Consider the following 24,647-nt stretch of genomic DNA (forward strand, 5'->3'; position numbering starts at 1 on the left):
TTTAATTTAGCGTGTATTTTTGTTAATAAGGGGAAGCCTGCTCCAGCTCAGCCCTCCAGTTCCCAAAATCAAATAAGAATCTAATCTTTGATGATGGCTTCAGTGAAACACAGAATAAACACAGAGAATCACACAAACACCCACATATCTCAACCATCTGCTTCTGAAAGGCTCATTTTGAATGAAAAGAGAGGATGTCACAGAGTTAACATGAGGCTCAATGAGGCTCAACAAATGTGTGGTTGTGTATGTGTGTACACTTTGGCACGCTGAGTGTGCTGGATGTTTGCATGAAAGTAATTAGCCACATGTTAAACAACTGTGTTGTTGTGCATGTTGCGTTCTCAGAAACTGACTCACCACTCACAGGGCTGCAGGGACCTGAAGGCCTGCAGAGACTGGTCCATCCCAGCAAAATCCCAGAAACGAACATCATAATCATATCCGCCCGTCACCAAACGAGCTCCAGACGGGTCCAAGCCAAGAGCCGATACCTGAGGAGTCAGTTGGGTTATTTACAACTTAAAGACAACTAATAAACCTGCTAATTTCATTTGTAAATTATCATTCGAAAGAACCAAACCAGCTGCAGAGGGTTGGTTAAACTGATCTGGGAACCACCTCGTCTCTTTACTGAGGACAAAGATAACTCACTGACACATGGAAGAAAAACAGACTGGTTGCTAATCTTGTTACTAAAATCCTGTGCAAAGTTCGGTCACCTTGGCCAAAATTCAAGTAACTGATGCAGATCAGCAAGACACAATTATAATGACTTGAGTGCTGAAAGAAAGAAGTTCTTACTGTCCTGGTGCCGTGCTGCAGAGTGATCTCATGAGTGTCTGGAATTTTCTTCACTGGATTCTGCGGCACAAAGTACAGATTAGGTGTGTAGTTAAAGTTCACTCAACGATTCAATTACACACAAAATTCTAACTTTAGTTGGTTCTGTGACAAAAAAGTTGTTTGCTGCAAATTACTGACTAGGAAGATTCGCGGTCACAGCCTGCGACATATAACAACGAATCAGCACACTTTTGAGTAACCCTTCTTTTTTTTATATGAAGATACATATTAGCTGGTATGAAAACATATACATTTGAAATAAAATACCAAATACACGATAGAATAACTGTTAAGAAGCATATGGTAGTTTAGTCTTCATATATAGAGAAACTTTTTATATGCAGTCTTTGAGTATTGCACTTGTATTTACTTGTGCTGCCATCTAGTGGTGGAAACCTAAAATCACAGCAAAATACAGTAAAGACTGGTGCCTTTACAAGTATATTCTACAGGAGACATTTGATAATGTCACAGAGGGAAAATCACAAGTGTAATTAGGAAAATCACAAGTGTAATTAGGAAAATCAATTCATGGCTGAATTTTGTTCAGAAGCTTAATTTTCAGGGTTTTGGCATTTTACGCGCTGGCTGACTGTCACAATGTACTTGACACTTTAATGTAATAGAGCATTAGTAATGTTGTTTGTAACACCTGCACTTTACAAAGTAAGAGGCCTGTGTGAAGGAGCAGGAGGAAAGATGGAAGGTTTTCCATAAATATTGAGTGTACTAAAAATGTAAGTCGCTTTGGACAAAAAGCGTCAGCTAAATGACATGTAATGTAATTTAATGTTTTAGTCATTACATATTAAATCTCAAAGAGATTCATGAAATGCATTCTGTTAAATGAGTCATTTCCGACTTACGTCTTCATCATCTGCCTCCTCATCATCATCATCATCATCATCATCACTGTGAGCCGTGCTGCCCGTGTAACCTGGAGGAAGAGGCGGTCCTACAAGCTCATCAGGCACTGGCGGCCCAATTACGTCAGAGTCTGAGTCAGAGTCTGAACCACTGTCACTGCTGCTGTCAGTCTCCTGTTTACTAAAAAAGAAAAAGTAATATGTCAAACAGAGCAAAAACTTGTCTTACACTTGAATGACAGTGGCAGCCTGACTAAACTGTAATTCAGTATTCATTCAAACAGCTTAGAAATAACCGGTTACCTGGAAGCAGCAGCTGCAGCTTTGACTGGTGGCTTGACCGACTTGGAGCTCTCCCCTTCCTCCTCCATGTCCTCCTTCTCTCTCTCCTCTAAGGGACGCACCAAAGCATGATTACACACTCACTGATATTACTACACTGCTTGTCATTATTATACTTGTCGGTACACCCACCTAACACACGCTGACTCCTTTCAACGGCAGTTCGTCGGGTCGTCTCAAAAATGGCATCCAGGTCAAATGTGCGGGCTTTCTTACCTGGAAGGGATCAATGACTGTGATGATGACTCATATCATCAATGAATACAAACACGAGTAATAAAACAAGCACATGAAATTTTTCACTATATGTGATCAGCTGCACATACCAAACCCAGAGAATCCCATGACAGATGCCATCTCTGCATCATCGCTCATCTTGTCGGATGCTGCAAAAAGAAATCCCAGCACAGTAGTTATCACAACCTGGTTGATATCTTTATATTTTACTATAACCAAGAAGGGTAAGTGCCTCCTGCTTGTTTGTTTGTAAACAAGATGAATGCTCAAAATACAGAATGCAGTTTGATTGTGTTGTTTGTCATTCATTGGCTTCCTTCGTCATGAAGAGGAGTAAAACTCATAAATTACATTTTAAACAACGACAGCCATGCATAACTATATAACAACAGGGTACAAATGGTTATTAGCCCCATACAGTAAGGTGTGCTACAGTCAAACGTACAGAGAGAAAACAGTGTTTTAAATACAAATAACTTCATAACACAATGCAACGACACACATGTTATTGGTTATAAAACAACACATCACCCAAAATGCTTTACATCCGTCAAAGTAGCTTTAAAACTAGAAGCATGTCATAAAACGAGAGAATATTAAGCTGTACCTGTCCGCTAGCAACACTGATATCAATTCAATATGAACGGTACAAGCAAAAAAACACCTTTAAGACGATTAAAGCTAAAGTTAAACACAGCTAAAGAGTCTATGTTGGTAACAAATGTTGGCTAACCTAGGAGCTAGCACTAACAGCTAGCTTCTGTCTGTTTTATGTCATTTACCCACTAACAGTTTGCAGCTAGTTCATGTTACGCTGACAGGAAAAGCCGCGCATTACACCGACTCACAAATTTAACTTGTTTAAAGTTAAAACACTAAACGTATAGACGTGTGAGAGCAAACAGCAGCTACCTTCTTCCACTCTGCTGGGATCCATGTTTTCAAACTGCGACGCTTACCTCTGACCCCCGGAAGTTCTTCTTCTTCTTCTTCTTCTGGCGCTCACAGCGCCGCAGCTGCTCGGTACAGGAGTTTATTTTTTTTATATATATATTGCATTCCTGGGCGGCTCATGGCACAGAGGACATAGGCGGTAGACTAGGGCGCCTGCAGGAGACAGTTAATACGGGTCCGTTTGTGATGCGCTCCTCATGTCGAAGCTGTGGAGGCAAAGGCACAGTCATTTCCACTCCCTGTCATTCCTGCCGTGGGGCCGGACAGACCAAGCAGAAGCTGACTGGGACGGTTCCTGAGCCTGCAGGTCAGTTACATTCCGCTGCCTTTATTTTGGTTGACATACCCGATATTAATAAGTTGTATATATCCATATGTAGATTAATTATGCTTGAATAGAAATAATGGGAGAAATGTTTTTTACTCCTCCAGATGAAAATGCTCTGTGCTCTGCATTCTGTTTTTTGCTTCTTATCACCAAGTGATCATGAATATTAATGAGAAACTGAAAATGTTCACACATACACATCATGAGAAAGTCTCTGGTTAAGTTAATGGGTTAAACAAATGCCTCTCTAGCCAGCCTGATAGCCAGTTTACGAGCATGGGGATTCGAGCTTGACAACAACGTGTGTGGTTAAAGTCAGTGGCTGGAAGTGCTTCTAAAGAAAAATATAGTTGTGTTAAAAGATTCTCAAAGTTGGGATAGTGGGGAGAACAAGTTTTAAAGTTGTTATCAAACAAATCTCCAACAATTTCTTTTTTCTTTTCTTCAAGGTATAAGATCCTGGAATTGAGAGAGTCCACCTTGCAGGTCGGCGGGCGGAGAGGATGACGACAGTGTAAAGCAAAGACAGACACATCGCAGAAAAGGGGACAGAGGCTTGAGAAGCAGTGGGTGGTGGATGAGGACTATGAGGGTTCTGGATGGATCATTAGGGACCCACCTATCACACCCTGCAGTGGACAAACAAGAGAATTACCTTCTCTTTTTATCTGTCCAAGGTGATCCTCCCACGAGGGGATGAAGAAGCCACTCACCTGTCTGTCAAATGTCCACGGAGGATACTTTGATTACAAAGACTGGCCATTTATAATATGAGTCATGTGGGTTTTCTGCTGAATGCCAAAAGAAGAAAAAAAATATGATGATAGTGACAGAATCCTTGTGCTCCAAAAATTATTATTGTATTGACAAAGAATGAGAATAGTCAAAAGTTTTTATTCGGGATTAAATCGCTCTGATGCATTTTTCCATATGTATGTATTTCTTGTGTTTTCACCCATTTCCACTTTAATTCTCAGCAATGTCACACATCACAGGTCCAATGTCATCAGACTGCATGTTTTTCTTCTGGGTTTTAGTGTTGGACAGTGTGGGAGTGTCTCTATTTCTCACTCTCTCTGATGTAGGATAAAAAACATTGAAATGTCATTTTCCTGAAACTCACCCTCATCTGTCGCTCCTTTAACTCCAGCATTACTTGGGAGTTTGAACTGTAATAACATTTATACATAGACAGCTAGATCATACATACAACAATGTGTCATATAGAGGAGATATACTGTACAGCTATAATAAAGCTATGGTCTGGATAAAAGCCTGTTTTTTGTAAATCTCTTAAGTAATAGTACTTAAACCTGTTATATTTATCATATTTGTATGGTTCAACCCCATTCATATGCAATACAAAACAAAACTAATCTCCAAAGTCTAACATTACAAACATATAGAATTGCTTTTTGCAGGGAGATTGTATCAGATTACATTGCATTGCACATGTGCACCTAATAAACCTGCATTTTTGGGGGGAGAGTAAATGTAATATTATCCTCTGATCCTGTGTTGAGAAGTTAATGAGGTCACTCATTTACCTATTAGGTCCTGCTTTATATAACATGGTCCACAGGGTCAATAACTGGTTTTCAGAATATGATGTGTGATCTCCATCAGCTACTTAAAGGGACAAATACATAAACTCATGGGCGTGGTAAAATCGCTCAACGGTACCCCCCGAGACCCCCGAGACCCCTTGAACAATAAATCGAAATGTGATTAAATCACATTTCGATTTATTGTGGGCCTGCTTTTCAAATAAAATACAAAAACTGTTTTATAGTAATATAATATATTTGTTATCGTTGATGATTTTATATTTTTTTATTAAACAACTATTATCATAGTTTACAAAAGAATTTAATAGGCACTTTTTCCATTCTTTGAGACACTTGAGCTCAGTCTTCGTCTGAAGCCACCATCCTCTCGATAGCAGCCCAGTCGATTTTGCTGAGGCAGCTGCCGGCGCCGTCAGACAGGTTGTCCAGCCAGTCCATGTCTGACGCACCAGCTGCGGCTCCATCATCCTGCTCATCCGACAGCCTGGTCAAAACCTGATAAATATACAGAGACGTATGAAACTAGATGTGTACTATATCAACAAATAAGTACCTGACACGCAAGTAACATTACTATAATGATGACACAGAAAGATAAAGGGAAAATAAGTCGTGAAATATGGGATTCTTACCGTGTTAGACTCCTCTCGCCTCTCCATTTCTTCGTCTTCTGTCTTAGTCTGCTCCCACTGGATTCCTCTTCCAACAGCCGTCCCCCCTGGGGGCCTTTTGTTCAACTGCTTCTTTCTCTCATATCCAACTTGATGATCCTCAATCTGGTTGGCCATGTTCATTTTCATGTGGCTCTTTGTGTCGGTGAGCATGCCACGTCTGGTCACCTGAGACAGACGGTCCCTTGGCAAAGAGGTAACTAATACCAAAAGAAATCACACAGCACAAAAATGTTTTGTCTAATTTAATATCACCCTTAATGGCACTAATCATGCTACTTCATTTTCACAGGCAACTTAGGTGAATATCATTATAATACCTGGTCTATGTAGACCCAGTCTCCTGCTGTGATCCCCCGTAGGTCGTCCCAGCCCCTCAGCAGTCCATGGACGGACGAGGGGCTGAGAATGACTGGACGGGGATTTAAGATGTCTTTGGTCATTGGAAGATGTCCTGTAAACCCTGGAAAAAAGAAATTACCTCCATTACAAAAGCGGTAAAATCCCAGGTGTTTTAAATGAACATGAAAAAAAATTGGGTCTTTACAGATTCTGATCACTGTGGAATAGTTACTGAATAGTTTGAATGGGAGAAAAGTTAAATTACTTTTTAATGGGACGAAAGCCTGGTCAGATTACAGTGGCAGACAATACCTGTAAGTGTTTCCAAAAAGAGGAGCGGATGTGGACGGTGTGGTGGCGGGCAGCGGAGGACCTTCAGGCTGGGAAGAACTGCGTAGGACCAGAGGGGAGGCGGGGAAGCCAATGGCCAAAGAACAAGCTTCAAGGGTTCTCTGGTTGTACTGCTCCATCAGCATGAACCTATTGAAATTTAAAATAAGAGTTACTGCACATTAACCTCTCCTTTACACGCACAAAGCAAGAAGGTACATACTTTTCTTTTTCCTCTCTAGTTTTCCAAACGGTCGCTTGATTTCTGTTTGTGGATTTCTGTGGAAGGAAGGGGAAGAGCACATTAACGATGATGTGGATGTCTTTTTATATAGGACAACATTTATATAGATTCTAATAAAAAGGCAAACAGATCTCACCACTTTTCGAGTGACAGGAAAAGGGTCTTTCTCCCTCTCCCTCAGGCTTTCTCTGTGTTTCTGATAAACAGCATGCCTTTCCCTCTGTTTCCTTTTCATCCAGATCCTCAGCTCACTCTTCTCGTCATCTTGGAAGACGCTACTCGGCGACACCCAGCTGTGGTCCTGCCGATCCGGCCTACTGTGGGTCACATTACTTCTCAGCTCAGGAAAACTCATATTTGTAAAAGGAGCTGTTTGTTTTGCAGTCGTTTTTGGTGCATTACCTGCTGTGGTGTGCAGGCTGTGAAGTGGACGAATCCAGTTCAGTTCGGGATATATACCCTTCCCTAACCAGCTCCTCTAAGAGTTCCGCTGTATCCGATAGCCCAGTCTGACCCAGATTCTCATCTTCCGATCTAGAGGTTGACAGGTAGAGGGCAGATTGGTGTGAAATAGGAGATCGGTCATTGAAAATGCACGTCTTCAGATTAAACTCAAACTTACACATGGGATGTTTCAGATGCTTCAGGAGAGGGATCTTTTATTTCTGTGGAATAAACACAAACATTGAACAGATGAAATAGTAACTTATAACATTTTGACTGCACTGTGAACATTTAAAATCAACGTAAACAGTCCAACCTTCGATTTAAAGTCACAATTGTTTTTGTCATTTGATCTTCTTATATTATTAAAAAACAAATACAAAAGCTACTTTAATACCATTAGGTGACATTATCTTTCTTATAGTTTGTCATTTAGGAGTATTACCGTAACATACCTTGAGGATGTGTAAAGCCGACACTGCGGTTAAACTTAAGATACATTTTTAAACATCACGCTATTAACTATTAATTCAGTGAGTTGTTTCAAGTAGTTTTTTTGGGAATATGTTTGAATAATTTGCAATCCTTACTTCGAGGGGCGTGAACGTAGGAAGGACCGGCTCTTTGACTGTGAGAAGGAGTGAAATGACGGGAGGAGTCACTGTGAGGCACAAATTGGTCGTCCTGATGCTCCTCTTCCTCTTCCCAGGCGTTTGGTTCAGTTAAAACCTCTAATCGGGGCGTCCATGCTGCCACAGAAGGAGAATACAAACCTGATATTAACCGAGGCTTATGGGGGTTTTATAAACAATGTCACTATGTTATAAGTTAATTTATTAAAGCTACAACTTTTGCTTATGGGTTTCAAAAATTAGCAAGTTGACTTAAATGCTAAGCAATTTGAGTGTTTGTAGACTCACCTTCCTTTGGGACGGACAGTCTGACATTCTTCTTCACTGCCCCGGGACTCTTCATATTAGGAGCAAATCCAGGGTCGAGATTTTCGATGGTGTTCACAAGCTACACCAAGACAATGTAGGACAAGCAAGGAAATATTTATTATAAACAGAAATGTAGCCTCACACATTTCTGTTTATAATAAATAGAAGCAAATTTTTGAATCTAAGGTTCATACAAAAAACATCATCCTTATGTAATAGAAATATTACCATTCTTGAGTTGCAAAAGTCCATCTCCAGATTGTCTGCAATTCTCTGCAGTGAAGCCACCTGGGCATCCAGCTCTGACAGGCGAGAGGAGAACACGACTGCAGGAGATGAGAAGGAAGCTCTGTGAGGTCCGACACTCAGCGTCCTAATGGCCTGACAGATCTGAGAGTCAGAGGGATCTGCCATGTCTTCTAGAGTCACTCCCTCTGGATTGGACTCGTGACTGTGTAACTGAAAATCCTCAGGGGTATCTGGAACACACAGTTCAACAGATATTTAAAGCATTTTGAATACTTCACCTGGAAGGCCTAATCATTTTAAATGTAAAGACAGAAATGTATTAGAACATTAAAATAAAGACCTGGATGAGTGGTGGGTTTGAGCAGATTGTCTGTGATTGTGAATGATGGTTGAGGATCAGCAGCAGCAGCAGCATGACTCCTGATAACAGAAGTTGCAAGAACATGAAGCTGAGCAGAAGTTGGTGATGAAGGGCGTACAGGAGGAACATCCTGTGTTCCTTGGCTGAAACACCATGGCAAATCATGGTGCAGGCCATTGTCTTCCAGATCCAAGACACTTATGAACTGGTGGTGGTGCACGTCCTGAGGAAAAGACACAGAGAAACACAGAGAAGTGTATCATATACATATATGCTATATCTTATATTATAATAAACATGACTTAAAATAACCTCTCGCATCATATTTGATATACAAAGGAATGAATGTGCATATATGTGTGAAAATGTGAAGTATACATTCTAGACCAGGGTCAGTACATTAAAAAAAACATGAAACAAGTCTCTATCTTGTTGGGGTATTATCGAGAAATTGGAGAGAAGACAGGACATTGCCTCCTACATAAGGAATAATGGGAACTAGTGTTTTGTACTGTGGTCATCCCACAATGATCTATTTAGACACATGTTAATTCTGAAAGAACCATTCTGAGGCCCTACAAGTTGTACTGCTCCATTTGCGTACAGTGCTGAGTCAACCTCCACATCTGGTCTCTCACCTGTACCCTCTCTGGTTTCTTTTGGTTCTCCTCTATGTTTTGAACGAGATGAAGATTCTGTGAACCTTGTGCTGCATTGAGAAAAACACACATACACACATTTTTGACTCAACATTGTATCCACAAAAAATAGATATCAGGGTGACGTCCTTGTAGGTTTGAATTCAGATAAACTTACATTCAGGGCTACTAGTGGTGACAGAGGCAGAAACAGCTTTATCCACAAGCGTGGGAGGACAAGCTGAAAGAAGACATGTCAACATGTTACATTAATATTTTCAATCAACTTCAAATACAACAACTGGGTGATAACATAAAAACTGTGCAGTATCACAATGTTAACATTATAAATCCTCACTCACCTGGCTCTGTGTTGGTGAACGCATCATGACACTCTGGGGGATTTTTACATGTGGAGGCAAAAGCGTGTAGCTCAGCTGAAGTGGAATCAGCCTTGTTCAACAATGTCTGACCAGTCAGCAGAGAGTCAAAGGAACCTGGGAGTTGAAGTTAATTAAACAGATCAACAGAATTGTGAACACAGCATCATAATATACCCACATATGTGATTAACCCTTGGACACACAACATGGGTCAAAAGGGACCCGGCTCAGTTTTTACTTTCTATATCTCTGCATTGAATGAATTTCATCACTCAGTATTTCAGGTACTCCCTAACTAACATGTTTTTGATAATCACAAATGCTTATTATAATGTTTCCTTTGTTACTTTTCCTATCAATCAGGGAATTTATGGGAGACTTACCGAGAGGAATCACAAAGTTGCGTCCAGGAGTGATCTCTGATACTGCAGGATCTTCATTTATAGTCTCATCTTGTGGCTGTAGGCATATAGGAACAAACTAATTATAGTGGAATAACAATTTAACATTGTGAATAATAGAAAGTACCTCTTATAAAAATAAATACCGTCTGCATAGGGATGATGGACTCATTTGGTTTAAATGTGACCGCCGTTTTTCTTTCCTCGCACGTCCTCTCTTCTCTCCTCCTCTGCCTATAAACAACACACAACAAGCACAGTGAATTAAATAGTCAGCATAATGCAAGTTAAAATCAGTAACAGCATTAATGAAGCTCATGATTGCCTTTTGCTGGAGTTCGAGCTGGGAGAAGTCGGAGCTGTTCTGGTGCTCTCATTAGGGGGGTCATCTCTGACCAACCGCTGTTGAGCCTTTTCCACATTCTGCCTCCCGACCAATGAACTGGTCATTTGTGTGGAAGGAACTGCAATGAGTGAAATCTGTGACAGAGATAAATATCCGTACATAAATTAAACCTCAAGGTTTCATGATGCCTAACTTAAACATCTGGTAGTAATAGAAGTATCGCTTGCCATTTTTGGTCCATGTAAAATCTTGGTCTCAGGTATTGCGGACATGACGGTAGGCAAGGGTAGTCTAGGGAGCGTGGTGTCGCTGGTTGCCCTAGGCGGAAACTGCAGCAGGCGAAGGCACTGCATTAGAGCAGGTGTCTGAGCTGGAAAAGCAGGAGGAAGCAATGGGAACTCCTGCCCCCTGGAACTCTCTGACATCTGAATCCAGGGTTGAGAGCTGCTGGGAGGTGGATCCTGTGAATGATTAAAACTGAGTTGCCTTCGTAGAACTGAAGATCCAGTTCTTTTTTTTTCTGTCCTCTTTGAGGCGGCTTTGTAGCTGTGTTTGAGCTGGGGCTGTTGGGATTCAGAAAATGCAGGGTTTTCAGTGTGTCGCGTTTGGGAATCCTGGGCTGAAGGATAGTGTGGGGCTCTCTCCTGATGCAATGGTGGATATCGAGCCTGAAGTAACTTGCAGCCCAAGACCTGAGGAGCCGGGTTGTTTTGTATGCTAATATTAGAAGGCAGTGCCACAGGAGCACTGGGAACCGCCTGTCTAATGTCAGTAGTGACCAGAAGCCCCTTGGAGGGCGGGATCAAAGTCCTACTCTGTTTAAACTGGATGTCTGGTGACCCCACGAGGACAGAGAGCGGATGCATTTCCTGAAGAAAAGAGAAACAGTATTTAGCTTGATTTCACTGTGGTGTAGACATAGTTAGTTGACAATATTTCACATCTTTTCAATACATTTGATTTGACCAATACCTGATCATTTACACCTGCTCCACTTGCCTGTGTCTGGGGTGCCACAGAAACTGAGGTTTGAACAGGTAAGACATTTGGTTGAGGGATGAAGTGGGTTACAGAGGATGACTGAGCATTAGGGTGTGAGGAGTTCATGTTAGACAGAGCCAAAGAAGAGTTCTGCTGGGCAAGTTCCAGGCTGGAAAAGGAAGCTCCCAAAACCTCCATCATGCTCATGTAGTTGATATTCTGCAACAAAGGCCAACAACTCTTTGGGTAAGAGTCAATCATAAGAGACAACAGAATGCAAACCTTTCCTTTCAGGCAATTCTTTCTTACCTGAACTAATCTAAATAAGTCTTCACCCAGTCGCTGTCTCATCTGTGGGGGCTCATTGGATAATGGCTGATCGGGTGCTGCAGAAACAGGAGTGGATGCACCAGCCGTGGAGCTTTGTGGCTGAAGGTTTGGAGGATCTACAGGTGCACTGTGGAACAGCCCACCAACTGTATCCGTGACATCTGTGTGAACTGAGGCCTTGGGCTGCACAGGAGGAAGAGCTTGGGGCTCTGGGTGTAGAGGAGCTTGTAAACTTCTAGGATGGCAAAAAAAACAAATAGCAGTTTGAGACAGTAAAGAGACAATGTCAGCCTTTAAATGTCCGTTCTATCAGCAAAAAAACATAAATGTACAAAAATAACTTCACAATAACAATCTCTCCTTATACATTTATATTAGTAGATGCAATGTTGATGAATTACTGTCAACATAACTAAAGAAAACATAACATTAGAGACTTAAAAGTATAAATCTTATGTAATCGTGGCACCAACTTATAACAGTAATGCTTATAAATCTTTTTACACATTTAGTCCTTTCTAATTAAATGATTTAAAATAAAAATTATAATAATTAAAAACTCACGGAGAGACGGAAGTGAACGTATCGTCCGTGTATTCTGGGTCCAAGTCTGCAAGCTTCAAACTCTGGAAATGACAAGAACCTTAATTATATCTGTTTTGAGAACACTGATGATACATATGAGGAACAAGAATCCTGAATGGTAATATTCACCGTTTCAAGTGTGCGGATGTTTTCACAGATTTCAAGGGATGACACCTCCGAACGCTCACTGCCACTACTTTTACCTACAAATATCAAACACATTTAAACTCTCAGTTATAAAGGTTTATATAAGCAAAGAAATTGTTTCATCCAATATAAATTACCACCATACCTTCTTTTTCAGGTGCAAAATCTAAGTCATCGAGATATGGTTGTTGTGAACTGGACTGTGCCCGCTCAGCATGAAAAGTCTGTTGGTCCTGGTCCTCAGAAAGAGGCTCCCTGTGACGTGTCAGCTCCTCGGGTTCATCTGTGCAAGAGCTGCTGCAGGGAAGCAAATAGTAAATCAAAAACAGTATAATATTCATTTAAACAATAAAAATAAAAGAATAATAGATATAAAATACTAAATCAATATGTGTACATTTTTATTTTAGTTTGTTGTTTTGGAACAAAGATTGAAATCTTTAGTATATCTCAAATCCTTCAATAAACATCACACAAACTGACCAAATCCCAAACTACTGGTCAACTACACTCTGAAGTTTATGGCACAAACTGGCTTTAAAAGCAACAGAGTGTAGGTCCAGCTTGCCCAGTAACAAGAATGTGTAAATAAAAACATCAGGCACTCACATGGAAAGTTCTCCTTGCTGTAGATTGTGATCTGGACCGGTGATGGGAGTGTTGGCAGATCCAGGGTAGCCTGTATCAATACTGCTCTCTCTCTCCGGGTTCCCGTCAGCAACAGGTTGCACCACAGTGGCCACATTCCACTGTGTTTCTGGAATTTGGATGTGGGTGCTGTAGCGATCCGTCCCAAATAGAGCCGTGTACCTCCACTCTAGCAAACTGAGGGAGGTGAGGACAGCAGGCGCTGAGGCTTTGACACGAATCACTACCCCTTCGTCAGCTGTTCCTCCGACCCCTCCTCCCCTCTCTTTCTTCTTTCTTCTATGATGAAGAAGCACCCTCCTATCAGCCCAGCGCACCATCCACTCCAGCAGCCGGCCCAGCTCTGGAAACTGAGCCTCTAATTTAGGGACCAGGCCCTGCTGCAGTTCAGTGACAGCTTCCACTGAAGTTGGGGAGGCAAACATCAAGCTCTCTGATGGCTGCACAATGGGAAAGGTACTTTTACTAGGGCTAGATTCTGAACCACAGTGACCCATATTCTTCCTTTGGGCTAAATGCACACTGCTTTGCTTGCGGAGGCCAAACAAACCTTTCATCTTGCCGGGTCTCGGCCCAGGAAGAGAACTGACTGAAAGACTGGCTCTGGATATGGAGGCTTCATTCCAGACGGCGGACGATTGAGGTTCAGGTGTCGTGTCTTGCTTAATGGGCTGGTAGCAGCACCCAGCTCTGAACACTGGAGGTTCGCTGCTCCAAGGTTTCCTTCCTGGATGGTGCCCGTCTCTTTGACGCCGATGTATCGTTGTGAGCACATCAAAAGTGAGCGAGTGCAACTCTTTCTCCCTCAGCTTGGAGGAGAAGCTCTTCAGCAAAGGAAGTTCACTGCCCGGGTCCCCTCCATCAGCAACATCCTTCTCTAGCTCATAGCTGATGAAGAGCTCCAGGAAGTTCAAATACTCTTCGCATTCCAACTCAAACTCCCAGGTGCCAACCACTGGTAAGGTGGACTTCTCATTCCCCTTGGTACCGTCTGCGTGAGTCTCCTCCTGAATGGCGCTTTGAATCTTAACAGCATTTTCTCTGTCTCTTACTTTATGTGCTTTTTTGTCCCTGACAAGAAAAGAAACAGCACAAAAATAAGCCACAACATAGATGATAATTCAGAGAAATAGCAGTGCTCCTGTTTCACCGGCTACCTGGACATGGCTCTGCAATGCTGTTCAGGGGAGATGGCCTCAGATGTGTTCTCTGCTGTGTCTCCATCGCTGCACACTGGGGGAAACCCGCAGTCGGTTAAAGTGCTGGTGCTCAGACTTGTACCCAGTGAGAGTTGCCTCATCATGCCATGTTTGTTTCCCCTGTCCTCCTCTTCCTCCTCCTTCTCCCACAGGTGCAGCTCAGGGGGAGCCAGGTGCCTCCGCAAACGCCCAAGATGTTTTCTCCTCTGCCTGTGTTTGTCCTGAATCAGAACCATCATCAACTCATTTGCCTCATCCCTTTCGCCTTCTAGAGACAGAGAAGAGACAGAATAAAGTGGAGGAAGGTTTAGAAAAAAAAGCTCACATAAATTGTAAGAAGTGATGGAAATTGAACACAAGAAATTTGTTTTAAAAACAATAAAAAAAAAAAAGGTCCAGGTTAGATAGTAAAAGGAGCAGCATATAAAACATATAAACATAAAAATTATCGAAAGGCTAACCAAGACAGATAATAGCCCTTTTGTCTCACAGCAAGAAGGTTTTGGGTTTGTACACACAGATCGGCTGGGGCAATTCTGTGAGGAATGTCTATGTTCTTTCTGTCCCTGCTTGGGTTTCCTCAGGGACCATGGACTTCCTCCCACAATACAAAGGTTAATTGGAGACTCTAAATTGTCCTCAGTGTTAGACTGAGCTGGTTGTTTGTCTCTATATGTCAGTCCTGCTACGGACTAGCAATCTGTTCAGGGTGTACCCATTCATTTCATACATTCTCTATATGTTATAATAGTAAACGAAAAAAAAGAAGAATCAAGAATAAAATGTAGGTCATCAGGTAAGTTAAACAAAATATATTTAAATGTAAAGTTAAATATAAATATATGGACCATTTCAGTGTTTTTCAGCATTTCAAAGGAACTTGTTAATGAAACAGAAGGGGTTCATACCAAGGACATTGCATTGCCTCAGTCTCTGTAGCAGTGAGTTATACTTTTCTCTCAGTGGGACTCTGACAGACTCTTCCTCCCCCGGGAATGCTTGTACCAGCGTGTCTGCAACCTAAGAAGGAGCAGGCAAGGATGAGACATTTACTCACTCTGTTCTACTTTAACAAACCCTGCTTATGTAATAAAAGGCAAGAAAAAGCAATTTCACCAAAGAGACCGGAGGCAGTTCAGACACGAGGCTGAGCAGTACGTCCTGGAGAATTTCTTCAGCATTGAGGAAGCGAGAGAAAGGCAGAAAGCGCCGGGCCCAGCGGAGAGCTTCGGCGCAGCTAGATCTCACATCTGAATCACAAGGGATCTATGGGACAACAACACACAGGCATTCTCATGGGGCCTCAATAGCTGAGAATATTTACAGAAATATGTCATCCTCTCAAACACAAATATAATACCTGTTTATCTCTGCAATGTTGCCTGGCAGCCTGATACTTCCTGCAGGAAATGGAGAGTTGGTCCCTGACATGCAACATCCAGCATAAACCACACAGCTCCCTGAAACAGACTTTTAGCAGAAATATTATTGGTAAGTTCCATCTGAAAACTGATTATTGATTATGACATCCACATTGCAGTTTGAGTGGCATCTTACTAATAGTTTGGATCGTGTCGGAGTCCAAATGACCGTCTTTGTTAGGCCCCAGTCTGAAGAATCCACTGCGCGTGACAAACTTCATCAGCCCTTCTGGGAAAGCTTTCTCTTCTTCATTAGCTGCTGGATATGCGTATTTCTTCTTGATCTGAAAACAACATCAGATAGAAGACAAAATTACCTTTAAAAACCTATGTTTTTCTTTCATTAAGACTTAAAATGTCTTAAAACATAGAAACATTTTATCCTTTTATTAAACCAGACATAAACCCTCCGGTCCTTGTGTAAAGTACCTTGTATAGTAGGTGTCTGGCACGGCGCAGATGGGTGATGTACCACTGGGCAGCAGGTTGGCAACAACGGGCAGATCTCAGAAGTAAAAGTAATCTTTGGAGAACCGCAGACACCTTGTGACGTGATGCAACCTCTGCAAACTGCCCTGCTGTTCCTATCGGGTCCTAAGAACCAGACACAGAGAACAACAACATTTAATTACATGTATGTGTGACCATTTTTTTACAAGTTTATCTTCTCTTCTGATGTACCTGTGTGTTCGGGGAAGGCTGAGGGCAATAAAGAGGTGGGGAGGGGAGATACAATCCACTGGGCACCAACAGAGGTAAACAGGAACACAAGTCTTTGGCTGTGTCCAGCAAGGAAGACAAGGGTGAGGACATAACATTCACTCCAGCCATGACTGATGCTCTCAGAATCTCTTGCATGGAAACTAGTAATAAATCCCAGTCCTCTCCTTCCAAAGGGTCTAGTAAAATGAGGTGAGACAAGGCATGGATTAAAAGGGGTTTAATGATTGTCCGGGTTATCTAACAGTTCTCAGGTCTCACATACCTGTCAAGCTCTTGTCATATTCCTTGTCTCTGTGCCCCTGGGAGTCCGGCTTATTCCCAAGAAGACTCTCCAACTCAGCCTGAAAAATGCTTTCTGCTTCCAAATCTGTCGGGAGGTGGAGCTCTCGCCTTCTCAGCCTGTCATGAAAGATGTTATTGGCATGATCATAAATCAGATATTCTGTATGATCAAATAAGATGGCAACAGTAACCGAAAACTTTTCCCACATTATACTGAGCACTTTCTTTTACACTGACCGAGCAAAGTCACAGTGGTCAGTGCAGTAGCTTGTGTATGCCAGACTCAGAGAAACCGCTGTCTTCCAGTCCCCGAGGTGGGAAGCCAACCACACAGCCTCAGGCAGCAGACCCCCGAGAAGGAGCAGGTCCTGGGCATATTCCACTGTCCACACCTCTGAGAGATGCTGTCGTCGAACTGCTGTCGCCACCTCCTCTTGGCATAGAGGCACTAAGCGCCCAACACCCGGGCCTGAGAAAAGACATAACGATCAATATTATTAAGAAACTACCACTTTGAACTGATGACACATATTTGGGAACGCACCATGAGGTAAATGTAGAGGAGGCAAGACGGCCACATTGTGAGGGGGCAGGATGTGGAGGGGTTGGTTGGCGAAGTAAGAGGCCATGACTCTCCCCAGACTCTGAACCACTGCAAAGGCTGCATCGCTGTGAAGATCGACTGGGAGCGATGTGCAAGGAAAAGAATCTGCTGCAGGAAACAAAAGGCAAGGCTGATAACTACCACTTCTTACTTTCAGAGTCAGATTTCGTCTGCAGCTCTATAGCTTGACCTTTTAGACAGGGTGACATATCTTAATAATGCATTTAAATAAATCATACTGGAAAGGCTGGGATGTTGGCTATATACAATTTGATGACATAAACTGACTTACATATAAAGCTCTTTCTGACCTGTTTTGGATTTTCTGTTGTCCTTCTGATGTCCAGCCCTGTGCAGGATGAGACGTGCCATGTGGTCGCCCAACTCTTGGGCTTCCCTTAGACGGTACTGGGACAGAAGACTGTACAGGAGTGACAGACAGAGCCGTTCCTCCTGGAAGACCCTGCGATCGCAAACTAATACAAAATATATGGAATAACCATTTCAGACTGAACGTGAATATATGGCATACTTATTTTTGAAAAACTGAAGCAATGAGGCTTACTTTTGTTACTCTCCTCACAAATTTGTGACAGCCAGGCATCAGCGCTTTTTGGATACAAGCCACACAGGAAAAGATGTTCACCTGGAGGGAGACGAGTCGAATGCTAAACAACAACAGTAATTATTCACAAATAACTATTATTCTAATTGATCTGAGCCATGGATAAATAAGTTAATTGTTTAAGATGAACTAGTGGCTCAATATGATGCAAGATTTTGTAATAAGGGGAGCGGTTGAAATGCAAAGTTAATCTTGTCCCTTTAAACACAACTGAACTATGCGGAAAATCAACATTGTCTTTTCCTGTAGTTGGTACAATAACCATAGCTATAAATAATAAACCTCAGATGTATTTCAGACCTGGGTAACTCATCAGTGCAGGGCCCTGCTCGAGCTTTGCTCCTGTGGCCTGCAGAGCTGTTTGAATCTGGGACATGAGGAAAGTCAACTGCTGCTGTTCCTCCTCCCAGCCGTCGCTGCCTTCATAGTTTTTCAGTTCTTCCAGATACTTCTGGGTGACCTTGTACACCCACTGCCACAATTCAAACAACCTGGGGGGAAAAATAACATCTCCAGTCTCTTTTGACTTTGAAATCACCTGAACTGTCAGGTAGAGCATGATGTGCAATTACTAATACTGGCATCCACACCAGCAAAATCCAAAAGTGACTATCTCTACCTGCTTGATGGTCGCTGGGGAACAGGACATCCGTTATGCAGCGAGGTGAGTTTCCTTTTCTTCTCCTCCTGTAGCAGAGGTACATTGTAAACATCTGAAGGCCAGAGCTGCTGCAACTGGGAAACAGATTCCTTCTTAGCAGAGGACCACACAGTCTTTTGCTGCAGGCTGTATGTGTGGTCAAGAGAATCAGAGACCAGCTGCAAAATGTGCAGCACAGAGGACAAAAGTTGAGAAGACATCTGACAGTGACCGGTCTGGTAGGACTCAGGGTGAGGAGTCAGCAGGAGGCGTATCAGTCGTTTACTGAGCTCTACCACCAGGCCCTGGCAGCGTGGCCCATTTGAGTGAGTGCCATCCCAGGGAAGAAAAGATAACAGGGTTTTGATAAGATGAAGGAGCCTGGTAGAGCTATTCTTTTCTCCTGTGTGGTCCGTGGAGCTGGAGATCAAATGGACCAAAGCAGCAAATCGCACCACACAAAGGAGGGTATGCTTCAGCAGACACGCTCTATGTTCCACCTCATTTCCTAGAGACAGGCCAAACGCCCAGGCTGTTAGCAGCTTAGTCCGAATTTTTCCCAGTTCACGATGAAGAAGAGGAGTCTTCCTCTCTGGCTCAGCAAAGTCCTTTTCATAATCTGGACCAGTAGTAAGTAGAGTGTCAGTTTGTGTGTCCAGGGCATGTAGAGTGTCAAACATTGTGGCAAACTCCAAACGACCGACATTCTCCATGTGAGAACCAGAAGGAGGTCCGTCTAAATCAGAGTCGTCATCAAGGAAAGTCTAGAAAAACACAGTCAAACAGCAAGTCAAAGTCAACTAAGTGTATGAAGGAATGTATATTGCAGTCATGCCACATTATAACACAGTGCAATTACATGCATGTGACTGACCTGCACTTTTTCAAAAAGCCCCTTGGTTCCACCCAGTGTCCCTTGGTCCTGCAGGAAAAGTGGCAAAGTGGATCCACCTGTCGGTCCCGAGAAGACAGAGTCTGGAGCGTTGGGACGATTAACGATGGGACTGAGTGCCTCAAGGCTGCTGTCAAGATTTAGGCAAGATACTGACTCCAACCATGCCCTCACGTGAACCTGAAAATATTGAGTTTGAGGAAAGGCATATTGTCAAGAATAGCAATGCATTAAATATATGCAACAGCTAAGATTGAGTAGGATCACTTTTCCCGCTTCTAGACGTCCCTGATTTATACCTTCGATTGTTCCAGCTTCAGACTGGTCTTTTCCAGATCCCTGCTGGTTTCCTTTAAAAGTGATTTTAGCAACATGGCAGGAGAAGGCCTGTCGATTACTCTCATAACGGTGGCCATGTAGCCATCAGACACAATGAGATACATAAGCCGAGGATGCCAGGTCACGGAATATCGCTGTCTCAGAACGTCCCGCACAGACAGGCTAGAACTGGACAGATTGGCCTCCACTGACCCTGCAGACACTGGTGGCCTGCAGAGAGAAAGTAGTGTGGGTCAAAACCATTATTACATATAATGAAACAAATAAGACAAACATTATATATGATAAATCATCACATTTGACATAGGGTTCGTACTTCATTCATGCTTAAGATAAAATAAAAGGAGAGATGCATGGCTCTTGGATAAAAAGTGAAGAAATTGGTAGAACAGGTGACCAGAATTGAGGGAGATGAAACAATAATCAAGATCAGCACAAACAAATCAATAACTTGAATCAAAGGGCAAAATGCCTCAAATGTATACCGGTAAGTGACGAGTGGATGCAGTGGAAGGAAGTGTGCCGGCCCAAAGTCCACATTACAACCGCAGCTTGTTAGAGTGAGAAGGCCCCCAAGCCGAGCCAACACAAGGAGGGAGCCCCTCTTGAGGACACATGACAGGAAAAGGCTGCTGGGGGACCAGCTCACACTGCCCACCCAGTAGGACCTAAAAGAGAAGATATGTTCACTTTAGTTCTAAATAAATACACACTGTTCATCACAGAATTTAAAGTAGACATTTTGTTGATAAAGGTGGGAAGTGGTCACTCCCTTTCTGGTACATTTTATATCAAGACGTTCTGAAAATGATGCTAAACTCGTGCATGTGTGTATGTGTGCTGTACCTAATGTATTTGGAGGGAATCGCTAACGTCTTCATTCCACATCCTCCGAGGCTGCTTGATATTGTGACAAAATTCTGTGTGCTCACATACAGGACCTGTGTAGCCTGGTTTGAAAAAACAGAAAATACAAAACTTGATTCACATTTCTACAGATGAACTTGGGAAAGAAACACACAGACATGTGAAGAATAGGGATAGGAGGGGCCAGATGCTCACCTTTGGATCTTTCTGGTTCAGGATTATGGCTAGCAGTTGGCCATCTGGGGAGAAGGCTGGCACGATGGCCCCTCTAGACTTGACTGGTTGGCAGGCTGGGGTGAGATGAGACATGGGGTATGTCTTGGTGGCCCACTGTATGTTATATCCCACAGAACTGCAAAGAAAACTGTGATTTTGTTTTGCTATTGTAATATCCAGTGAAAGTCCTGACTGTTACATCGTTCCCTCTCACTTACCCCACACTCATGTTGCCTTCCTCCCAGTGGATTTTCAAACAGGTGATTATAAGCTTCTGCCCGGATGTGAAAACGAGGGCTGATAAGCAGGCATCACCCACAGCCTAAGAGAGTTTTGAGAGAGATAAAATAAGATTTAAAGCGTGAATAACATAGGAATTGGAAGGCATGGTCTGAAAAACAGTGAAACATTATATTAAACATATACTCGTATTGCAAGTACAGACCTCTGTCTTTACAAATATTGAGTGTTGGCATGCTTCTTTGTCATGCAAAGAAGGCAGAACGGTATCCTCAAGGGGCTTTATATGGGCCCAACGTCCCTTGACTGGGCCATCTCGAACTCCTGTCAAATCCCTGGGATCCACACACTCCCACAGGAAGACGTGTCCGGTTATGGCTACCAGAAGCACACGCCTTCCATCCCTTGAAACCTGAAGAGAAAACCGCGTGGTATTTCCTGTGAAAACACAAAAAGCAACATCATTTAGGATTAAAATATAAAATAAATGGTGGGATTTGGGACAGAGGATGTGCCGGACAAAGAATCAGTAAACACCTCCTTATAAACAATTAACAGTGTACATCTATATTAATAACTAAGGATAAAATATGTCTGCAAATAACTACTTGTACAGATCTAGTACTCACAGCAGTACTGGGATGATATTGCAGATATCTTCTGAAATATCTCCTGCTGCTTATCAAGTAGTTGAACTAAAAAATGATGTATTTGCTTCTTATTGTGCATGTACCTTGACCAGAAGTAATAACTTGAACTACTTCTGGGGCAGCTGCAGCAGTCTTCAACAGGTCCTTATCCCTGTTCCACAGAAAGAGTTCTCCCGAGACCAGAATCCCACAAAGCCACACACCTAAAAAAAAATCAAAAAAAATCAACCAGTGTATTAATGTCTTCACAGAATTGACAGGGAAGTGTTTCACTTTGAGTTCATACAGTAAACTCACCGCTGCGGGATGAAGCCATCGTCACCACACTGCTGAGCAAAGGATGGAGTTTCGGGGTCCTCTTCTTCGTGCGACCGGAGACCATGTTGATCTCGCTGATCCGCTTGTCATCTAACAGGAACACAGACTCCTTCTCCTGGAGGGATGACACAGCAGAGGGCTCACAGTCATTTGTCCTCATGCACATCAGGGGTTAAGTGTGTTTTCACTTCTCTCTCCTCACCTGACCGAGCCAGCAGAATCTGGGCCATGGTTTCTTCCGTTTGATGCTGGTCGACACAACAACCTCCAGCTTCAGCTCCATGTTTGAGTGCCAGCATCAGTTCTTCGTGTTCTTTGGTTATCAGAACTGACAGAATCCCTCTGGACAAGCAGGACGATAGAGAGCTGTGGGTTAGTGGGAAAGCCTCACGTTTATGTGTCGCCAGTACACATTCTGGTTAGCTCCATAGCTAGAACCATTAAATACGCGATTAAAGTACATATCCACGATAACAAGAGGTGTCTACAATGTTATGGCGCCGTGTTATAAACACAGACTGTGTATAAAAGGGATTATTGGCCGTTCTTTCCCTTTGTTTTCATGGCGTTAACCGTCGATAGCCACCGAGCTAACTCGGCTCGCATCGAGGAAAACTGCTCCAGAAAAAGCCCAATTTGAATATTTGCGATGCTCAGACTCTACTCACGTGCTGTGTTCGCGTCGGGTGGTGGAGAAAACGTAACACGAGCGAGGAATATTGTTTAAAACCGAAGCTAATCGTGAAATAATTCGAAACTCCCTCCGCTTCTGTAGCCGAAGTTCTTTCCCATGATCCTCTCTGAGGAAGCTTCCACGCGTTGCCGTAGGAACGCAGCTGCAGCGCGAGGACGCCCCCTGGAAACTAACGGGATATTTATTTATTTATTTATTTATTTATTTACTTGTTTATTTATTTATTTATTTATTCATCTTCTTTATGCTGAATTCACTTCTGTATAATCCAGGATGGGTGACCGTAGCCCTCACTCAGACCAGTATAACCCAGTCCAGTGTTGTATATAATTACTACTTCTTCAATGGAATTCTCTTGAATATCTTGTGTATATGAGATAAGTGGTGTTATATAAAGTATGTGATGAAGGAATTGTAAAGTTGTCTCTCTCTCTTCCTTTGTTCCTGTGTTAAAGTGCCAATACACTTAACCTACAACAATTTTCGAAAATACGTTTCTGGCAAAACTATTTAATATTAGACAAAAAAATAACTGTCAATACCGCCCACATTAGTCAGTGGCATCTCAAAAGCAAGCAGGAAATAAAAACACATTAAATCAGGGAGGGCCAAAAAACCTTTGTTACACAGATGGGAAGATTTTCCGCCTCATGCCAGTGAAACGAAACCATAGTTTTCTATTTAAATTGATAATTCACTACATGAATGCTGTTGAAAGATGCTTTGTTGCTTTTTTTATTCATGAATTGATTTTGAAAAGGAGCCAGTGGCGCGCGCACACACACACACACACACACACACATATACACAATCAAACACACACACGATCAGTGGCAAATGGGATGAAAATTGTCAGGGCTATTACGAGGATGGGATAAACAACACAAAAAAGACAGTTATAAGTTGTGTTGGCCTAAAATCGAACCAGCCACTGGAATATTATTATTCTATTTTTGCACACAGGTTAAGGATGCACACAGATTAAAGTGCTGTTTAGTCTCATACAAAGATACATAGGGACAAATCAAACATAAAACCCTGTAAAGACTCTTAAGACACTCATACGCAGATGCTGCTGAATACAGTTGTACATGTCCTTTTTTGCCAGCAGGTGGCAACATGCTGCAACAGGGATCACTGTACCGTTTATAGTCTTCACCCAGGACAGCCAAGTATTTTTGATTTCACATGAAAGATACTTCTGACTCAAGCAGGAAATATCCCTGTGGCCGACAAAAGGTGCCATAAGAGGTTTTTGCACTTTGTCTGCGAGCTAATGCTGAAACCTCTCCACAAGGTCATTCTTCCCTGAATGCTGTGAACATATATGAATGGCTGTGTGCAGTAAATGGTCTCCTTCACCATTACCACGCTCTGGGTTGTGTGAACCCTCAAGCAATAAGGCATTTTATTGGCTTGTTACAGAGAGTTATTAGGGTTTGCCCCCCTGGCCCCTGCTGGTATTTAATTACCCTTGCACTCTTTCCTTTTCATCATGATGGAGATGACGGCCGCCATCACCAGTAGGTGAAGGAGGAGACTTCACCGGGGCCTTAATTGGTTCATTTGCCTCGGCTTGCCAAGCGCAGATGGAGCACTTTATTACTGTCAGTGCCAGGTTCATTTTGGTCTGATGAAGGCTGTCTTAAGAGGGGCGAGCTCAACAGCACATGAGGACGTGGCCAAAACAGAATGATTATCAGGATGAGAGAAGCTACAGCCCCATACAGAGTGTGCATTCATAATATGAGCTTA

General features: G+C 42.6%; 2 protein-coding genes across 2 annotated transcripts in view; both read right to left on the bottom strand.

Moving 5' to 3' along the window:
- LOC128424906 (WD repeat-containing protein 70) overlaps window positions 1-3,272 on the bottom strand; it is a 34,291-nt gene extending 31,019 nt beyond the window's left edge. The window contains exons 1-7 of the mRNA XM_053411346.1: window positions 3,204-3,272; window positions 2,381-2,440; window positions 2,187-2,270; window positions 2,016-2,103; window positions 1,713-1,893; window positions 805-864; window positions 361-494 (exon numbers count right to left, since the gene is read on the bottom strand). Of these exons, the coding sequence (XP_053267321.1) occupies window positions 361-494; window positions 805-864; window positions 1,713-1,893; window positions 2,016-2,103; window positions 2,187-2,270; window positions 2,381-2,440; window positions 3,204-3,228 (632 nt within the window). The 5' untranslated portion in view covers window positions 3,229-3,272. The remainder of the gene's footprint in view (window positions 1-360; window positions 495-804; window positions 865-1,712; window positions 1,894-2,015; window positions 2,104-2,186; window positions 2,271-2,380; window positions 2,441-3,203) is intronic.
- A 1,060-nt stretch (window positions 3,273-4,332) lies between these two features.
- cplane1 (ciliogenesis and planar polarity effector 1) lies at window positions 4,333-22,997 on the bottom strand. The gene is made up of 50 exons (XM_053411765.1): window positions 22,867-22,997; window positions 22,401-22,540; window positions 22,178-22,313; window positions 21,964-22,083; window positions 21,436-21,668; window positions 21,209-21,312; window positions 20,970-21,126; window positions 20,754-20,857; window positions 20,393-20,575; window positions 19,868-20,117; window positions 19,551-19,748; window positions 18,656-19,440; window positions 18,337-18,527; window positions 17,977-18,057; window positions 17,723-17,887; window positions 17,352-17,519; window positions 17,045-17,276; window positions 16,788-16,924; window positions 16,484-16,701; window positions 16,232-16,396; window positions 15,939-16,086; window positions 15,742-15,851; window positions 15,498-15,647; window positions 15,290-15,401; window positions 14,340-14,649; window positions 13,144-14,253; window positions 12,680-12,831; window positions 12,517-12,590; window positions 12,367-12,428; window positions 11,782-12,037; window positions 11,464-11,691; window positions 10,719-11,360; window positions 10,471-10,625; window positions 10,292-10,379; window positions 10,128-10,203; window positions 9,724-9,858; window positions 9,540-9,602; window positions 9,362-9,432; window positions 8,703-8,946; window positions 8,342-8,592; window positions 8,093-8,192; window positions 7,763-7,921; window positions 7,351-7,393; window positions 7,131-7,262; window positions 6,865-7,045; window positions 6,708-6,763; window positions 6,467-6,634; window positions 6,133-6,275; window positions 5,774-6,012; window positions 4,333-5,636 (listed from the first exon to the last, which is right to left on the bottom strand). Exons 2-50 carry the CDS (start codon window positions 22,479-22,481, stop codon window positions 5,481-5,483), a joined length of 9,522 nt encoding a protein of 3,173 aa, XP_053267740.1. The 5' UTR covers window positions 22,482-22,540; window positions 22,867-22,997; the 3' UTR covers window positions 4,333-5,480.
- Window positions 22,998-24,647: the final 1,650 nt, after the last annotated feature.

This window comes from Pleuronectes platessa, chromosome 19 (genome assembly GCF_947347685.1).
Source record: "Pleuronectes platessa chromosome 19, fPlePla1.1, whole genome shotgun sequence".
NCBI lineage: Eukaryota > Metazoa > Chordata > Actinopteri > Pleuronectiformes > Pleuronectidae > Pleuronectes > Pleuronectes platessa.